We start from the raw sequence: 18,704 nt of genomic DNA on the forward strand, positions 1-18,704 counted from the left end.
GAAGAGAATGACATAATTTCAGATTTCCAAACAGGATTCCGTCCGGGAAGAGGCACTGAATCTTCCCTCCTTGCCATCTGTGATGACCTAAAGAATACAGTTGACCGCAACGGGGTTGCTGCGCTACTCCTCTTGGACCTCTCAGCTGCCTTTGACACGGTTGAACATTACACTCTGAAACAAAGACTTTATGAAGCCGGCATAGAGGGAACTGCTCTAGACCTTCGAAACAGAACTAACGTCATCCACACCCCACCTTTCTCATCCAAACAGGACTCCACAAAAGCAGGGGTCCCTCAAGGTTCTATCATCTCGCCCATGCTTTTCAACATCTACATGAAGTCTTTACCAGTACTGATCAATAAATGTCACCTCACGTGCTACAACTATGCAGATGACATGCAAATACTCCTTCAACTGGAATGCCCCAAAGACATTGGAAAATCACCAATTTTCAGCTGTCTCAGAGCCGCGGATCAGTGGATGACTTGGAGCCATCTCAAATTGAATGCTTCAAAAACTGAAATACTCATGTGTGGCGATTAGAAAAATTACAACGCGCTTGCTGCATGGCCTGATGAACTGGGATCACTGCCTAAAGTATCAAAGGAAGTAAGAAACCTCGGAATGACCATGGACTCCAAGCTGTCGATGAATGTCCAAGTAAATAAACTAGCAAGATCAAGCTTTGCTACTATAAAAACGCTGCGACGAATTTTCCCTCATTTGGGATTTCCACACAAGGTCCAAGCTACCATCTGCCTTGTTCTATCCAAACTCGGTTACGCCAATAGCCTCTACCACGGATCACCTTTAACGACCATGAAAAGACTACAACGGATTCAGAACTCGGCTGCCAGACTACTCTTGCATATCAAACCACGAGACCACATCTCCCCTGCCTTGAAAGCCCTGCATTGGTTACCGGTTGCCAGAAGATCCACGTTCAAGCTGCTTTGTATTACCCACAAAGCAATAGATGGAATAGGACCACTCTTCATCAGGAATAAAATCACCAAACACATTCAACAAAGGAACCTACGCTCTAAAGGAGGATCTCGCCTCAAAATCCCACCATACAAGAAAAAAACAATGGGTGGCACATCCTTCTCTGTTCAAGCAGCCAAACTATGGAACTCTTTACCCCCCAACATAAGATCCACCGACAACCACCTTATCTTCAGAAAACTACTCAAGATCTGGCTCTTCCCCACATAAGTACCATACGGAAATAGAAATTTACAGCATATCCCTCTGTATATAAGCATTTGTTTTCACTATAGATATGTACCTATCTTTGTGTATTACTTTGTAAAACACGTGAAACAATTATGTTGTTAAGAGAAGAAAAAAAAAATAATAATCATCAATAAATAAAAATCATTTTTGGTCTACATGTACATACTTCCATTGTACATCTATGTACCTTCCATGTACTTGGATCTGTGTGTCTGTTACTTTTCTCCTGAAAAAGCATATCCAATGCACTACCCTATCTCTCATCCTGTGCCTCTATCAATATATTTAATCTAAATATACTTACTTTTTTATGTATCTATATACTTTTATTGTACTTATGGATCTATATACTTATCTCTTTCTTCTAATTTAGCATTTCCAATGCACTAGCCTATTTCTCAGCCTATACTTCACTCAATATATCTTCTAGCCCAACCTTCTGACTCCTCTCAAACTTCTTTCTACTACTCCTTCTAATGCACTACCCTATCTCTCATCCTATAGATCTATCAATATATCCTCTACATCCACTCTCTCATTTATCCCAAATCCCATACCACTACTATGATCGCCAAAATAACCTTTTCTAGACTCTCTCCTGCTCTACCCCTCCTTGCATCATCTGACACCTCTTTTTACTACACCGATCCCCTAAAACAAACATTTCTAAACTCTCCCCTCTGACTCCTTCCCTTGAAAACTCCTTTTTACCCATCCAAAAGCCTCTTCCTACTGCTAAGACCTTAAAAAAAAAATCCTTCACTCTTTTATCCCTCCACTATCCTTTTTCAATAAAAATTAACAGACTAACATATTTCACTTCTCAAATTCCATATTCCATATTCAACTATACTAATATACTGCCCAAATAACTGAATAACATATCTACTACTCAAATTACTTCATATTTATACTATACTAATTTTCAACACTAATCCTTTATGGGTTCCGGAGTGGCGTGCTACTCGCCAGAAAAGCGCTTCAACGCCCATCAGGGATAACAAGTGCTATATGAATGCAAATCTTTCTTCCCCTTTTATCCATCCGCTATCCTTCTCACTCCAAGTAACAGACTAATATCCACCACTGAAATTACCTCATATTTCACCATATTAATTCACCACTAATCCTCTATAGGCTCCCTGAATAGCATGCGTCAACAAGCGAGCGATAAATAAATACAAACCTTTGTCCTACTCTATCCTTCTGCTATCATTCCAAATCCAAATAACTGATTAACCTATCCACCACTTAAAATGTACTTGCATGTTTCACTATACTAATTCAACACTAATCCTCTGTGGGTCCCGGAGTAGCGTGCTACCCGCCGAAAAAGCGCTTCGACGCCTCGTCAGGGGTAGTAAGCGCTATATAAATGCAATTACAATACAATACAATACAATACAATCTCACTTCCTTGATTGATACTTTTTCTTTTTTCTATGGGTATAAGGTGAATTGGCCGAAAAGTGAAGTGCTCCCCTTGACAACTCATGCCCGTGACCCTGGGCTTAGTTCTCACGGTTTCACATGGAGATCCTCAGGCTTGAAATATCTAAGAGTCCTACTTAATAGAGGCTTTGATTGCATGGTTCTTGACCCTGACATCCAAGAAAGACGTGTACTTTCCATGATGGTCCACCTTACAGATCTCCTTCTGGGGTTGAATCGAGATGATCAAAATGGTTATGGTGCCGCGATTCAATTATGTTTTTGACATATTACCTCTCGCATTCCCCACACACCTCCTTCTTGATATCAATAAACACATCAAACCTTTCATATAGGGAGGCTGAAAAACCCGACTTAAGCCTGCAGAGCTACCTAGGGACACTACAGCGGGTGACCTCCGACTCCCTGATACGCGCCTGGCCCACCACCTATCCCAGCTGTCCTACCTTCTGATGCCACCTATCACCAACCTCAGTGGGGAACGTTCACTGACTCAAGCTACTGCGGGCTTGGGTCTTCTTTTACAACACCGCACTCCCCCAATCTTTCTCAATGCCCCACCATGCCGTGGCAATCTTAACGGCCTAAAAGGATGCCCAACGAGGGTTGGGGATTGACAGTATGGTCCATAACTTTGGTTGAATGAGGGCACACCTTAGGCCGGTCAACTGGTCGACTAGGGTGACTAGAGGAAATGTGACAATTGGAGATCTCCTTAGTGGGGATACCTTCCATACTTCTGCACTACTTCAAACTGATTTCTCCTTACCCTGATCCCAGCATTGAAGGTACTGGCAACTGAGACATTGTTTACAAGGTAGACTAGAGTGGAATCCCATTCACCTCCCAGATTCCCCCATTTTAAACATTTTGATGTACCTTAGGACATGGGCACTATCCAGGGGTATTGTATCAAACCTACATTGGATCCTTATTGGCAATATTTACTCCAACACTACGATACAGTCCACTAAAAAATACGGGCAGGAGCGACTTAGCATTGTCATCTTGAATGATTACTGGAAGGAGATTATGGACTGCCATGTTCGTTCACTCCAAGAAGCAAATTTCTAATTTAATTTCTAATTTAAAACATTTCTAAAGCGCAGCGTACACCATGCGGTTTCTTGGCGCTAGTGGGCAGGATCGGCAACTGAGGGAAAAGACAAGAGTAGTAGGAATGAAAACCTAAGCGGGGAAAGCCTGATTGAAGAGGAAAGTTTTTAAATCTTTCCGAAAGGAGAGATACTGGGTAGCAGAACGGAGATGGTCAGGGAGGGAGTTCCAGAATGTTGGGGCCAAGGTGGAGAAGTTGGCCTCACCCCACTTTTTACGTGTGAAGCGGGGGATCTGAAGAAGGGACTTAGAGGAAGACCGGAGCTCTCTTGTGGGAACATAGGGTTTTATTAAAGAAGAAATAAAAACGGGGGCAGTGCCCTGACGGGCCTGGAAGACCATGCAGCCCGTCTTGAAAAGGGAACGTTCTTTTACGGGAAGCCAGTGAAGCTCCCTAAGAAGGGGGGTAGAATGGTGATAGCGTGGGAGACCGTAAACCAACCGGGCCGCCTGGTTCTGGATCGACTGGAGTCTTCGCAGGCTGTATGCTGGAATGCCATGATAGAGGGCGTTGGCATAATCCAGCCTTGATATCACCAGGGCGGCCATGATAATCTTGAGTGCCTGAGGGGAGAAGAAGCGGGAAACAGAGCGGATGGTGCGGAGAGTGAGAAAACAGGAGGAGACCACGGAGCTAATTTGTGAATGGAGAGTGAGCTGGTGATTCATTTTAACACCCAGTGTTTTGACCGTGGTTGAGGGGGAAGGTGCAGGCCCAAGAGAGGGGGGCCAGAAGAGAGAGTTCCAGGGGCTGGATGAACCACCGGTGAGAACCAATTCGGTTTTGTCCGGGTTCAGCTTAAGGTGGTTGTGGTTCATCCAGTCCCTGATGAATGTCATAGTAGACTGAAAGTTAGAGACAGAGAGGGGAGAGGAGGACAGATCAAAGATGAGCTGGAGATCATCCGCATAGTTGTACACGGTGACCTCCAGCTGCTGGAGCGCGAAGATAAGAGGGAAGATATAGAGATTGAAAAGTAGGGGGGAGAGAGAGGATCCCTGGGGAACACCACAAGTGACTGGGAGGGGAGTGGTAGAGAAGTTGCCTAGTCGCACTGCCTGGGTGCGGTCCCTCAGAAAGGAGGAGAGCCAAACCAGGGCTGATCCCCCGATTCCAGCCGCCCTGACACGGGACAGTAAGATGGTATGGTCCACCGTGTCAAAGGCGGCGGATAGGTCAAGGAGGACCAGTGCCTGGTATTTGTTATCATCCATACCCTTTCTGAGGTTGTCTAGGACTGAGACCACAACCGATTCGGTTGAATGTCTGGGACGGAAACCGGCCTGGCGAGATGCCAGCCCCCCATTGGTCTCAATATGGGCGCTAAGTACCGCGGTAACGTGGCGTTCCATCACCTTGCCCAAAAAGGGCAGCAAGGAGATGGGGCGATAGTTGGCCAAGATGGAAGGGTCCGCGCCAGGTTTCTTCAAGATGGGTACTATAGTGGCTGCCTTTAGCGCGGGGGTCACTACACCCTGTGCTAGGGAGCTGTTGAGAAAGACAATGGGGGGTTCAGGACAGCAGGAGTAAATTTGCTGCAGGATACGTGCCGGACAGACATCCGCCGGAGACCCCGACTTCACTTTGGGAAGGATCGCCAGAAATGATTCCTGAGTAAGGGGGGGAATGGAGGTGAGAGGGCATTGAACAGCCTAAATTGCTCTTACTTCAAAGTGTTACATAATTTGTACGGGTCCCCTTAAAAATTGTTTAGGGCCCAACTGATCCCAAACAGCAAATGCTGGAGATATCAGACCGATGACTATGATCTTTATCATGTACTATGGTCTTGTCAACTTTTGACACACTCCTGGTATTCTATATGGAGAATGCTACATAACACTAGTTCTATACCCTTTACAGACTCTTCCAAATAGTGCATTTTACACTACTTCAAGTATGTGGATAATGGCACCTCCAAATGGCATAGATCGGTGTCAACAGCTCTGATGGTGACGAAGATGTACATTATGCAACACCAGCTCTCTCTATATATACTTACACACCAAGAATGGTTCATGGAACTATATTGCTGGGCCACTTACAATAGACGTGTTAGACCTGGGATCATTGGTGTGGTTTCCCCTGTATTTTTGCCTTTTCATCCTGTTTTTTTGCTGTGTGTTGGACTTTGTTTTGCAAGTGCTCTCTTTGTCAATTATTGTTGTGGATTGATGTTTCCATTATTGGGTTATTTGGTTTACTGTTAAGTCTCTAATACAGTGCACTGTGTGTGACCAGGGGTTGTAAAACAAATACTGCTAGTAGGCTTGCCGCACTGAATGTGCCACCTACATAAGCAGCCTTGCAACAAGGTCTCAGGCCTGCCAGTGCGGTGCCTGTGTGCAGTCCAGTACAGCCATGTCGACCTGGCAAGTGCACCCACTTGCCAGGCCCTAACCTTCCGTTTTCTTAAATGTTAGTCACCCCTAAGGTAGGCCCAAGGTATCCATGTGGGCAGGGTGCAGTGTATGTGAGAGGTAGAAAATGCCATGATGTATGTGGCAGGTCCTGATGGTGAAATACTGCCAATTTAGTTTGCTCATAACATCTTATGAGTATTACTGCTCTTGGGAACAAGATAGGAAAATAAAGTTTGATATGCCTAAAAATCAGAATGTTAAGATGTGTCTTTTAGTGGGGGTGATTTTTACATTCTGGGTTTGAAAATACCATTTTTAGAAAGTAGGTTGTTTCTTGCCTAACCATTCATTGTGCCTGTGCTAGCTTGTGTATTGACTGTCTGGCTTTGGAGTGACAGGGGCTAGGGATGTGCATTCTGTTCAAACAGCCACTTGGGGGGCTGAGGTGTGTCCTGACTTTCCAGGGTGAGTCAGGGCTGGGCTGAATAGACATGGGATGCATTCAGAGTAGGGTAGGAGATTTCCTTCACACCTGAATGTGCCTGGTCTGCCAAGGACAATGCTGTCTCCACATCCTGCCAGGAAGCTGCACCAGAGAGTACAGAACTGGTTTGGGCTGGGCAAAGAGCTTCTCTGCCACTGAGAACAACGGATTTTGGATTATAAAAAGAGGGGCCCAGCCCCCAGCCCCCAGCCTTTAAGATCACTCCTGGGAATAAAGAGGAACCTTTGCCAAGGGGGAGAGCTGAAAAAACTGAGGAGGAGTACTGCCCCTTTGCTGCTTGCTGTCTGGGGTTGGCCTGCAGTGGCTACTTTCTGCCAAGGAAAGGGAAAAGGACTTTGCTGTGTCCTCTGCTTGAGGAAGATCTCCAAAGGCTAGAAGAAGAGCTTGCCCTGTTCTGAAGTCCCAGGGACACAAAGACTTGACCTCCAGCTTCCCTGAACTTCCTTGCTGGGAGTTCTGACCTGCCAAGAGGTGTCTGTAGCTGTTCTGGGCCTCTGGAGGTTGTTCTGGCTGTGGAAGCTGGAAAAGCTATGCAATGACGAGAAGCGCAACACATTCATCCCTGTTTCCGACACATTGCCAAAGAAACCAATGCAGTACCTGCCCACGGATTGAGAAATCGCAGCACACCAGGTGCACCGATCTCCGAAGTCTGAGATCACCTCACCGATTCCGATGCAAGCCCTGCTGTGCGGCTGCAAGAACCCACGCATCGTCCCGGATTGTCATGCATCGCATCAAGGTGCCAGGTCTGTTGCATTGTTGGGGAACACAGTAAGGAACTGGCGTATCACCTCCCCACGCAGTAGGAAACCGATGCATCACCTCCTCTCCGGTAAGGAACCAGCTCATCACCTTCCCTGCGCAATAGTAAGGAACCAACGTATCACCTACCCCAAAGCAAGAATCTGACGCATCACCTTCCCTATGTGTAAGAAACCGATGCATTACCATCCCTGCGACACTTTGTGTGTGTGTGTGTGTAGTAGTTGAGCTTATATAGCGCACAGCTACCCGCAGTGGGTGTCCCGGCGCTTGCTTAGGGAACCCTTCCTGGTATTCCCCTGTGAGATAGCAGGGTATCCACAAGGTGAAAGTCAGGCATCCCGCCGCGAGGGGCCGCTGTGGAGATTAAGCAAGCTATTGCCCAGAGTCGCAGAGTGTGAACCCGTGAGTCGAGGAGGCACCGGGGCGAGAATTATCAAGTCCGTGGAATTTTTAGCCCAAGACCCCGCCGAGGCGGGGAATTGAACCCTGGTCCAGGACCGATCTCAGCTTCCGGGTCTGCTGCCTCTAACCCCTGAGCCACACTTCTCTTGTGTGTGTGTGTGTGTGCAAAGCATCCAAGGTACTTTGTGTGAAAAGTGTTGCATCTGCAATTTGCTTTGAACAGAACTAATTCTACCTTGTCAAAGTCATACTTTTACCACTGTATTGTGGATTTTTATTGTTTTAGTCTTGTTTGGTTTAGATAATAATTATGTATTTTTCTAAACTGGTGTGGTGTCCATTTGTGGTGTTTTCACCGTATTACTGTATGTATTTACAAATGCTTTACACAGTACCTCTGAGATAAGCCTGCCTGCTCATGCCAAGCTACCAAGGGGGTGAGCAGTGGATATTTTAGAAGTGTATACCCCTTACCCTGACTAGGAAGGAGGGTCCCTACTTGGACAACGGTGCAAGCCATTGCCAACTAGAGACCCCCATTTCTAACAAGATGCATATAGAAACTCCAACATCAACTGCCCCAGTTTGATGCTACCAGGGTCATTTTTTATGACTTCATGATCCTTAATGCAGTGATATGATATGTGACTACGCCCATCTTTCTCTCTTAACCTTTGCTCCTTCCCTCACCCATTGACATTTGTTATTGATCTACAATGATTGACTTACATGTTTATTACACACTGTTTGCCGTTGAGTCGCACAGTGTACTTGATAATCATTAGTGGCGTATGGGTCCTACCCGGAATTACCTTGAGCCTGTTTCTCATTTGCTTACTATACACGTGTGTAGGCGACAGTGTCCACATCCGTGTCTTTTACATGCCTTACTTATATTACAGGCGCTTGTCCATATGTTTAAGCTCATTCTTTGTCCACTTTCTCTAAAATGTTATGGTGTTCCATATGTTTGAACTCAGAATGTGAACATGATCCAACTTTTTTTTGTTCTCGATGAATCTTTTCCTTTTCTTTTCATTTGCTTGTGTGTCAGTTATACTGCCATCTACTACTGATTGTGATTATTTTGAAATACCAATGAAGAGATGTCGCAACAAAAAAAAAGAGAGTGCATGCCCATTTTAGGTCATCCTCTGGATTAAAGCGATTTGCTCTGTTGAGCATGAACAAATGATACAATGTGGTCTTAGCCTTGCAGGTAATATGAGTCATGAGGCTGTTATCTGGTCCTTTGGTAATTTGGTGCTGTCAATAAAATTGGAGTGTGAAGTGATCTGGAATGATCTTATTGAACAATTCTTTGACCTTGGGTTGTCTGTTGAAATTTGCATTGAGAACAGGTTTGATCTCGATTCAATTTGAGATAGGATATCCAAGGTTGATGGTAGCGAGGCAATTCTTCAGTTGCAACCAGGTGTGACTTGAAAGAAGAGCTGGATTTTATCCATTCACTGCTGGATGGTTATATCCGTATTAGTCTGAATATGTTCAAGAGAATCAATCTACAAGTTTAAATCATTGACAAGAGGATGGAGCCCTAATGGAAGGTGCATGTTATAGACTGCAATAGTGGGAGGTATCTAATCAGAGTTAGAAGTGAGGACAATGTAATTGCTGACATATGGTGTAGTGACCATAATAGTTATTCTAATACCTGGGAACCAGGGTTTGGGTCTCAGCTTTGGATCTTTAACACTTCAGCTAAATCCATCTGTGAATTACAAAGGAAACACAATGATACTGCATACCTAATCTTCAAGCTGTAACAACTATATAACATCACTCCCATGCTGATTGCTTTGACATTGCCATTAATAAGGGAAAGAGCACTCCTCAACATTATGTACATCACCCACAAGCCTCCACATGGAAGATCTCTGGCTAATCTCTTTGTCCACTTAATCACCCAATCAGAGTTATGGTCAGTCTGAACAACTGAAACTACTAGCCAGTCGGCCGGTTATAAGAAGATGTTCCTATCAGACGCACATATCCACTCTCTGAAATTCTTATCTCTACTTCAGACACACCAAAGGATTCTATAGACTCCAGATAGGTCTAGTGCCCACTAGATCTGGCAGCTCATAAGGCTAAACACACGTTGAGGTCTGACAACATAACTGCATCTCATTCATCTATAAGCTAAGGTACTGGGTGAAAGCTAACCTCTGATGAACCCTCTCTCCTGTGTTTCATTTTTCATGAAGTGATTTTGAGAATTATGAAAAGTGATGTGAACAATTAAAATACATACAATTATTAACTGTCCTATTTTCACCAAGCACCCTATGTTTATATCTCTTTATTCTTTGTTCCTCTCTTCATCTCTTGGTCCTTCTCTCTATCCCCCAGATGCATCAAGCATCCATTTTGCGATTTCTTATTAGCAAAAAATAAGGATTCGCTAATAAGGAATAGCAAAATGCTATGCATGAAGAAATCGCTAAACAAATTGCAACTTCTTAATATTCCTTAATTGCGACTCGCAAATTGCGACTCGCAATTAAGGAATACATCCCCATTCATTCCTATGGGCCTAAAGGCCCATAGGAATGAATGGGAAGACATTCTCAATTTGCGATTAGCGAATCGCAAATTGAGAATGCAGTTTCAAGGGTGCAGGGGTGTCCAAAGGACACCCTGTTGCACCCCTGAAATTAATCTGTGAACATATGTGCCCTATGGGCATGTGTGTGCGCAACATGAAACTTTGAAAAATGCACAAAAGTGCATTTTTCAAAGTTTTTGCAAATTACCATGAAGTTCAACTTCATGGTAATTTGCTCCCCGTATTAGCGATATCGCTAATTTTTTTACTTTGTTGCATTGCATTTAAAGAATCTAAATTTGGGATTCCTTAAATGCAATCGCAATTTAAGGAATCTCAATTTAGAGATTCCTTAAATTGCGATTTTTGCATTTGGGATGATGCATCCCAAATGCAAAAAACCGATCGCAAAGGGGCAGATTCTGAGAATCTGCCCCTTTGCGACCAGATTTTCCTTTCATGCATCTGGGACTAAGCATCTTATTTATTCTCCTAAGAGACCATTCTATGTTTGGATTGAGATGTCTTATGGATTCTTGATGGGATTCGTTTGAAAGTGGCAGATTCACATGAACAAGATGGCTGCGCAGAACAGTGGATGAGATTTCTTGTTCCTGTATAGGTTGGAAGCACTAGTGAACTTTCAGAGGACATACGTGGGTCTGACTCTGCCAAGCAAGGGGAACAGAGGAAAGGGATTGGTAGCTGGCATTACAGTTTTGTAAAATCTTGGGAAGAGTCATTGTAGTGCCCAGAGTTTCAACCTATGCAGTTAGGTTTGTGGGAGACAGTAGGAGTATTGTAGTAAATTTTTTAATTTATATGAAGAATATGTTCAATAAGATTATGGTCCATCACTGTCTGTTAAATTGACAACTTGAAGTCACATGTTATTGCTTAAATGTGTCAGTAGGAAATGCGCCCATTCTGCCAGGTCGCCTTTGATTTTTCTGTCTTTTGCTGGACGCTATATTTTTGATGGCTGTAGAAATCTGCGCACTTTAAACTTACCAACCAGGGATAAAGTGCCTGTGCTCCCTCTTTCAACATTGTGAGATTGGAATACCCATAATAGGCATATTGAACTTAGGTATACATTTCTAGTGTATGATACAAAGTGTACCCAGAGCCTGTAAGTTAAATTTTAAAAGTGGACATAATGCTATCTCCAGCTAGGAAACAGCTGTAAATTCATTCTTGCTTTCAGAAAGTTACCTTTTCCCTGCCTAAAGTCTCTGGATATGCATTTGCATGACCTCCAACTTTCACCTAAAAGGTGAAAAGCCCCCTTGAAGAGGCATGAATACACCACCCAGAGCAGGAGAAATTCTTTGGGTCCTAGGTGGTGTGTCTTTTCCTCCGGCAGGATGACCACCTGGACTGTGCTCAAAAACTCAATTAACTTCAAAGAGACTGACCCTGTCTCAGGCAAATGTTAGCTGACATCACGGAAGAGGCTCCTCATTTTGTTCCCCAAGTCAGGCCGGCAGCAATCCAAGTGGGAGATGAGCTGTCACCAGAACTGGTCTAGAGTGTTTAGAGTGACCACAGGTGAGGGGTTGCTCATTTCCATTGCCACACCTCTGTGGTGACACAGGAGCCCTGCTTCAGGGAAGAAAGGTTCTTCCATCTTGGTTTTAGGGAAAGAGGGACACAGAGAAACTGTTTGCAGTAGGGCACAAAGGAGCTGCTTCAAAAGTAGGTAGGGTTATTACCTATGGGAACATTTACCCCATTGATTAGGGAGTGGCCAGGAGTTTCCCATACCCACTGGCTGATGCCAGGCATGAATGTGGCATCCTTAGTACCCTCCTCAGAACACTTTCCGTAGCTGTGGAAGAACAAATGAGAAGTGGACCTGCTGTCTGTGACCTGGAAAGGGCCTAGAAGCCTGGACCAGCTCTCCCTCTTGTGCCCAGGACAAAGGAGTGGAATCCAAGGGTCATAGTCTCACCTTTTGATAAAGCTACAGGGACACAACAGGAAACAAGAGACCTTTTCTGCAACTGCAAAGCTGACCAGTCCCAACCAGACCTGCCATTGATCCTGCTGCACAAAAAGCTTTACCAAAGGTCCTGTACTTAAACTGGTGTCACAATGTACTCACCCTAACATATCCTGAAACCTGGGAATTAGCAGCTTTTTGGCTCCAAAAACCACAGGAAGACCAGAACCAACCTGCCAAGCTGATCTAACAAAGGTGTGTTGCTGCTGGGCCAAAGATTCAGGTTGCTCCCACTCAGAGCTTTTCTGCAGCAGCAAATTTGATTCAGCGTGACCATGCAGAGAAAGTATCCAGCCTTGTGGAGCACTCTATTGCTACAGCCTGCTTCTTTACCCCGCTGGCAGAATCTGAGCTTCTAAAAAGTGACTGAGACTGAATTTAGAAAGTTTCTCAGTCAAAAGCACCAAATGTATCTATCCTAGGAGGGACCTTCCTTGGGCACGAAATTCAAATTTCTCTCACTCGGAGCTTTCCTGCCAAAAGTCAATTGCTTCACCAGGCCCTTGTCCAGAGGCTGTCCAACATTGTGGCACCCTCTTCAGCCTAAGTCTCGTGCCTTGCTCGCTGAGTATTTTTCATTCCAGAGACTGAGTCCAGGTATAACGTCATACTGGGTCAACCCTGGTTTCTGCATCTCTATTGCATTCAACCTTAACTTATGATTAGTTTCTGATCAATCACAACCACATGATCGTGGTTGGTGCTTAACTCTTTTTAGCACATTTTGAACTTTAAAAATTCAGATCTCAAGTTTCCCTTATGGGATTTTTGTTGTTTTGGTGTCATTTTATTTATTAAAATGTACTGTTTTGTTTCTTTATTGGTTTGGGATTTTTCTTGTTTTGTGTTTTGATTTTATCACTGTTTTGGTACTGCATAAAGACTTTACACATTACCGCTACCTTAAGTCTGTCTGCTCCATGCCATTGCTACTTGGGGTTTGAGCTCAGGTTTATTTAGTGACTTTAGTGGTTTACCCTGACATGGGTTGTGGTTATTACTCAAGATGGGTACTCATTCCCCTCAACTAATACCCCAATTTCTTACAATGTCTATTATCATTCATATAATATTGCAAACCTAGCCGAGAAGCAATGGAGCACTTTCCTTTCATAGTGAGTATTAGGAGACTAGATTATCAAGTGGGGATTTACACAGTTCAAATATGGCACATAACTCGACCAGAATCGCATGACTTTCAGTCAAGCTTCCCAGCTGGGATTAGAACCCAGGAATCTTGGGGCCAAACTAAGCTAAGCTGCTAAATACCACTGGGAATTATTATGGTATGTTAACAAAGATTTGAATAGCGCTATATTACAATGAATATGGCCTTGAAGCACTATCAGGTGCTTTTTTCCTCTCATTTGTAATGATTTTGACTACACCCAGAATAGCTCACAAGTGGGCCCACATCATTTGTGACACCACCAGCTAGCCAGTACATTCATTTTACCCAAAACACTTTGTATGATGGCACTTGTAGGGCACTTTTAATAACGGAATAAGCCAAATACAAGCCCCTTGAAGTGTTCTTTACTAAAAGCCTATGGCAACCTGAAAATTTGTTTCCACACAGTACATGTGGTCACTTGGAAACTATGTCATGTGCCCCTTTGGTGATCACTGTCAATTATCTGCATGCCAACTGTAAACGGTTGTTCTCGTTGACAACCTTCTTTGTTTGATTGCTCTACCAAAGCAGACAGATGGCAAAAATAAAAAGAAATATTACCAATATTTTTATTTAATATTTTTAGAATGTATTATGCATTGCAATTTTTATTAATGTATTTACTTTTTTTTTAATTGAGCCTGCAATTCTGTCGATGATCCATGTGCGACGCCTGACTCCATCCCCTGCTCTGATATTCACCGCCATTTCCTCTATAATTTTAATAATACAGGGCAACTTCAGCAGCATAATCAACTACAGCAGGTATGTCCAGCTCTTCTGTCTACCCAAATGTAGAAAGACATAGTACTACTTGTCTGAGTTGCAGAAATATGGTGGCTTATATAATTTGTTAAAAGCTCAATGAATAAGGAGTGGGGGGGGTCTGTTACATTGTGATTCCAAATAATTCCGAATGCAGGCCATGGAGCAAATATCTTCTTGGCGATGATATTTTGCAAAAATTGTCCTGCCACGTAACTGTGACATTGTTTATCACCTGGTAATGGTATTTGATATTAGCCACCCTTAGACCCTCGTTATTTTTAAGCGTGGCTTACCAGCCCAACTCTCTGCAAGCCCTGCTGTAACCGATGTAAAATGTACAAATGTTAAATAAAATATACACAGAGTGAGATATGACTCGGCCCAAAGGAGTAATCTTTCTTTCACCTCATTCTATGGGCTGTTTGATATATCATTATTTCTCCTAAGTCGAATTTGCAACGTAAAGCCTGAGATACTATTTTAAATGTCAAAAAGACTCTAAATCAGCACACATAATTTTTTAACCCATACACACAGTCTATACAGAAACCAGTTATTTTTTGTTTTGCGTAATCCCGCAGCAGGGTGTTTTAGTGGACTCAAAATAAAAGCAAGAACTACTGACTTTGCCAAGCTTGTCAAAGCACATCAGCTAGATCGCACTGAGCTATACAATGGGGGAATAGCTGAATATGTGGGTGTTCATTCCTTTGGCTCAGAGCTCACAGAGTCACTTTTAAAGTGACACTTGTCCTTATTCACAGACTGCTCATAAACAGTCAGATGTCTCTCAATTCGAACTTAATGGGAGTCACAAAAGTCCCATGAAGCACTAACATAAATCTGTTAGTCCACATACAGCACAACATCTGCTCAAGCAAACTGTGCATTGGGCAAATAATCATCATGCATAACGCAAATGCTTATTTGGACTTGCAAAGACGTTCGCCTTTTTATGCAGAGGGTTTTATTTTCCCTATGGGAAGATTTCTTCACCTACACTACCGTTAGAAAGAAAAAGATTCTTCCCGACCCCTTCCCATCCTGAAAGCACACTTAGGGCCTTATTACGAACTTGGCAGTCCGACCGCCGTAGGACCATGTCCGCCCCCACTAGCAGCCCACGGTGCTGGCAGTCCAAAGACCGCCGTATTATGAGTTGACCACAGGGCCGGGGCTGTGGAGGCGGGGGATCTTACAGCGGTGGTGAGTACTATTGCCAAATATATTGATACCTGTGTGTGCATTTCTACTGCTTATATGTTGGATCCACACATATACATGATATATTTGGAAAAAAACATATACCCATTACCTATCATTTTTCAAATTCTGAGACTTCTACATTTTACTTCCTTTAATTGTTTTATCCTGTCTCAATCATTTGGTTTGACTGCAATGTTCGTGGAAAAATAAAATTAAAATAAACACAAATCTCACTGTATCACACCATAGACAGAAAAGCTATAGATTTAATAGGCTCCTACATCAGTACTGCCACTCGCATACGTGGACATAGAGGTTCGAATGTCAGATCCGTTACATCACACATACACAATAAGGGAAATGCCCTGTGGAATAAAAGGCCTGTCTGGAATTGCAGTTGATCAAAGGCTTTCTCTGCATTAAACTAATTGCTGCCATCCAGACATTTTTGGTTTTGTTCATCATAGACACACCCACTGCATTCCTGAAATGAAGACTATAATAGCAAATATGTTCATTAAGTCTTAATATATTGAAATTTTCCATTATTGGCTCCCTTATCTACAAGACCTTCCATCCAGAAAGGGGGGTTTTATTGCACACTTCTTTTGTAGAAAGCTGTAGCAACTCCAAGGGCAAAGCTGTCAAAGAAATCTAGATCCACAAGATAACTAAGTCTACTAAATGACGCTGAACATTTTAGGCCACTCTGCTAAAGTAGTGGAGTAAGTTGCAAGACCTTCTAAGGCCTAGTGCTTATAAAATATCCATGAACACTTGCAGCATCTCTGAACTTACAAAGGCAAACCTTTGCCTGCAGTCAGGTCACGGCACCTGAACCATCAATTTGTTTAGCATAAGTAAACAATATTTACATGGAATCTAAAATGGTTGAATTATTGCAGATATCATACATCTGTGTCAAAGTAATACAAACAAGATTAAGATAAGCTGCAACATACTGCTAACATTTTCAGAATGTGTTTTCCTTAAATTTCATGGTCAAATGTTTTGAAAAAGAAAATATGTGATAAGTATGTGTACCTAATTTTATGTTTTATCTATGAAGTATTTGCACCTGGACAATATATGCTGTAACAGTTTCAAGTCTGCTCTACATGAAAATTAAGAAGCCTGATATTCCACGGCCATACAAGGTAATCATAAGAAGCTATTATTTTAGAACAATTTAATGCAAACATGTCAAGCTGACAGAAAATGTAAGCCTATATTGAATACAGAAGTATCAACTGTTCTTCATACATCTCTCTGATTAGACAGCAGTTCTGAGTCATCTGTAGCTGGGAGGTGTAAAATGTCAAAGGCATGCCTGCTACCCATCATTGACATATTATGGGCTTTCTTTACCACGCATTGGCTATACTTGACTTAGCATTGGCCCATACGTGACATATTGTGGGAATTTGTGGTGATCTTCCAGTTATCCCTAGCATACATGTCAGCATCATAGACATATTCGGGGACAATCTTGGCGATTTCTGGCTATCCTTGTCTTAATAGTAACCAATCCAATGCATATTATGGCCATTCTTGCCAACGTTCTGTCTATCCCTGGCATGATGTTGCACATCCTTGCCATATTATGGGATTTCTTGACATTATTCTAACTATGTCTGGGGTGATGATTGTGAGAGTCCACACCATATAATGGGCATCACTGCTATTTGATGATTATGATAAATGGGTATAATGAGCAAAAGAAGAATCTGTCCACATGTAACAGTAGTAAAAAAAAGTTGGTGGTGAAAATGACAGACTTACATTTGAGGGATAAACATCATGTATCCGCAAAATCAAAATCTAGTATTTTGAGACAAATTGCTGTATTTCCTTCATGAAAATGACAAACTGCTATTTGTGAGAATTGATTGTACTTATGCAAATTTAAAAATCTACATTTCATAGCGAAATGTATTTTTTTTCAGAAAAAAGGTAAACTGATATGTATGTCAAAATTACTGCATTTCATTAAAGAAATTGAAACTTCAAAGTCAAAAGTCAAAAAGATTTTATTTGTGTTGGAAATTGAAACTTGTATTTGATGAATATGTATTGTTCAGATCAGGCGGTTTATTGCTGATGTTGATTATTTGGTATCAGACAGTATTTACCTTCATTTGTTTGTTTATCTTTTCTGATTCTATAAATTCTCTTATTGAGCAGAATAACAGATCCTGTGTATGATCCTGTGAGATTTGCTTGCTTTATGTGGATTGTGATTGTAAAATTTACAATACTTTTGATTTTTCCACCTTGCCCATTCCAAGAACAATCTCAGCCATAACATAGGCATGAGATTCTACACTAAAGAGTTCGAATGGAAAAATTAAGTGAAAGAATACATTTGAAAAAGCATGAGACTTGACCACATATTTTACCTACCTGTGGCTCTTTATCCAGTTTTCAGGGAAATTGCACTGAAAAATCCCCATGTGAAAGGGTCTGCGTCAGTCTTACGCCTGCTGTGAGGCAGGCATAAGCTATTGACGCATTTGCACCCTAGAAGTGGTGCCGTGAAATCTCGTAGATTTCACTGCGTCACTGCTACAAGGCTTACTTACATGGGAACGCCCACCCTGCATACATTATACCTGACGCAGGTATTATGTAGCGCAGGGGTTTACAGAGTGACGCATCTGCTTAGATGCATCACTTTGCAAATAGGGCACAACAGGAAGCATGTTTTACTCTACTGATGCGTTATTGTTGGACCCGGCCCTTTTGGCAGGTTCACCCCGAAACTTTTTGCTTTTGACTAGCCTGTATCTGTAACCTGGTGTTGGTGATTTTAGGTCTCTGCGCACTTTTTCACTGTGGTCCAGTGTAAAGTGCGTGCGCTCTCTGTGTGTGTGGTGAGAGTGACCTGCCCTCCCATAGGAATGCATGGGGAATATGTGTGACCATGGTAGTTCCTGATGTGTGGGGAGTGCAGGGTCGAGTTTGGTATGTGCGAACTCGTGAGATTGAAATGCTGCGCAATGATGTATGCGGCATGATTTTGTCTAGTGTGGAAGTGCCACTTCTAGAAGTTGGCATGTTAGTGTAATTTGTGTCTGGCGTGTGATTGGCTGGAGCTGGCTGGTGAACCTGGCTCCAGGAGTCAGGATGGGTCTGC

At 42.9% G+C, this 18,704-nt stretch overlaps 1 protein-coding gene across 1 annotated transcript in view; it reads left to right on the forward strand.

Moving 5' to 3' along the window:
• Positions 1–18,704, forward strand: part of LOC144762267 (b(0,+)-type amino acid transporter 1-like) — a 471,604-nt gene that overhangs the window by 390,562 nt on the left and 62,338 nt on the right. Inside the window, exons 5-6 of the mRNA XM_078647409.1 lie at positions 14,235–14,359; positions 16,638–16,725. Coding sequence (XP_078503535.1) covers positions 14,235–14,359; positions 16,638–16,725 — 213 coding nt within the window. The remainder of the gene's footprint in view (positions 1–14,234; positions 14,360–16,637; positions 16,726–18,704) is intronic.

This window comes from Lissotriton helveticus, chromosome 6 (genome assembly GCF_964261635.1).
Source record: "Lissotriton helveticus chromosome 6, aLisHel1.1, whole genome shotgun sequence".
Classification (NCBI taxonomy): Eukaryota; Metazoa; Chordata; class Amphibia; order Caudata; family Salamandridae; genus Lissotriton; species Lissotriton helveticus.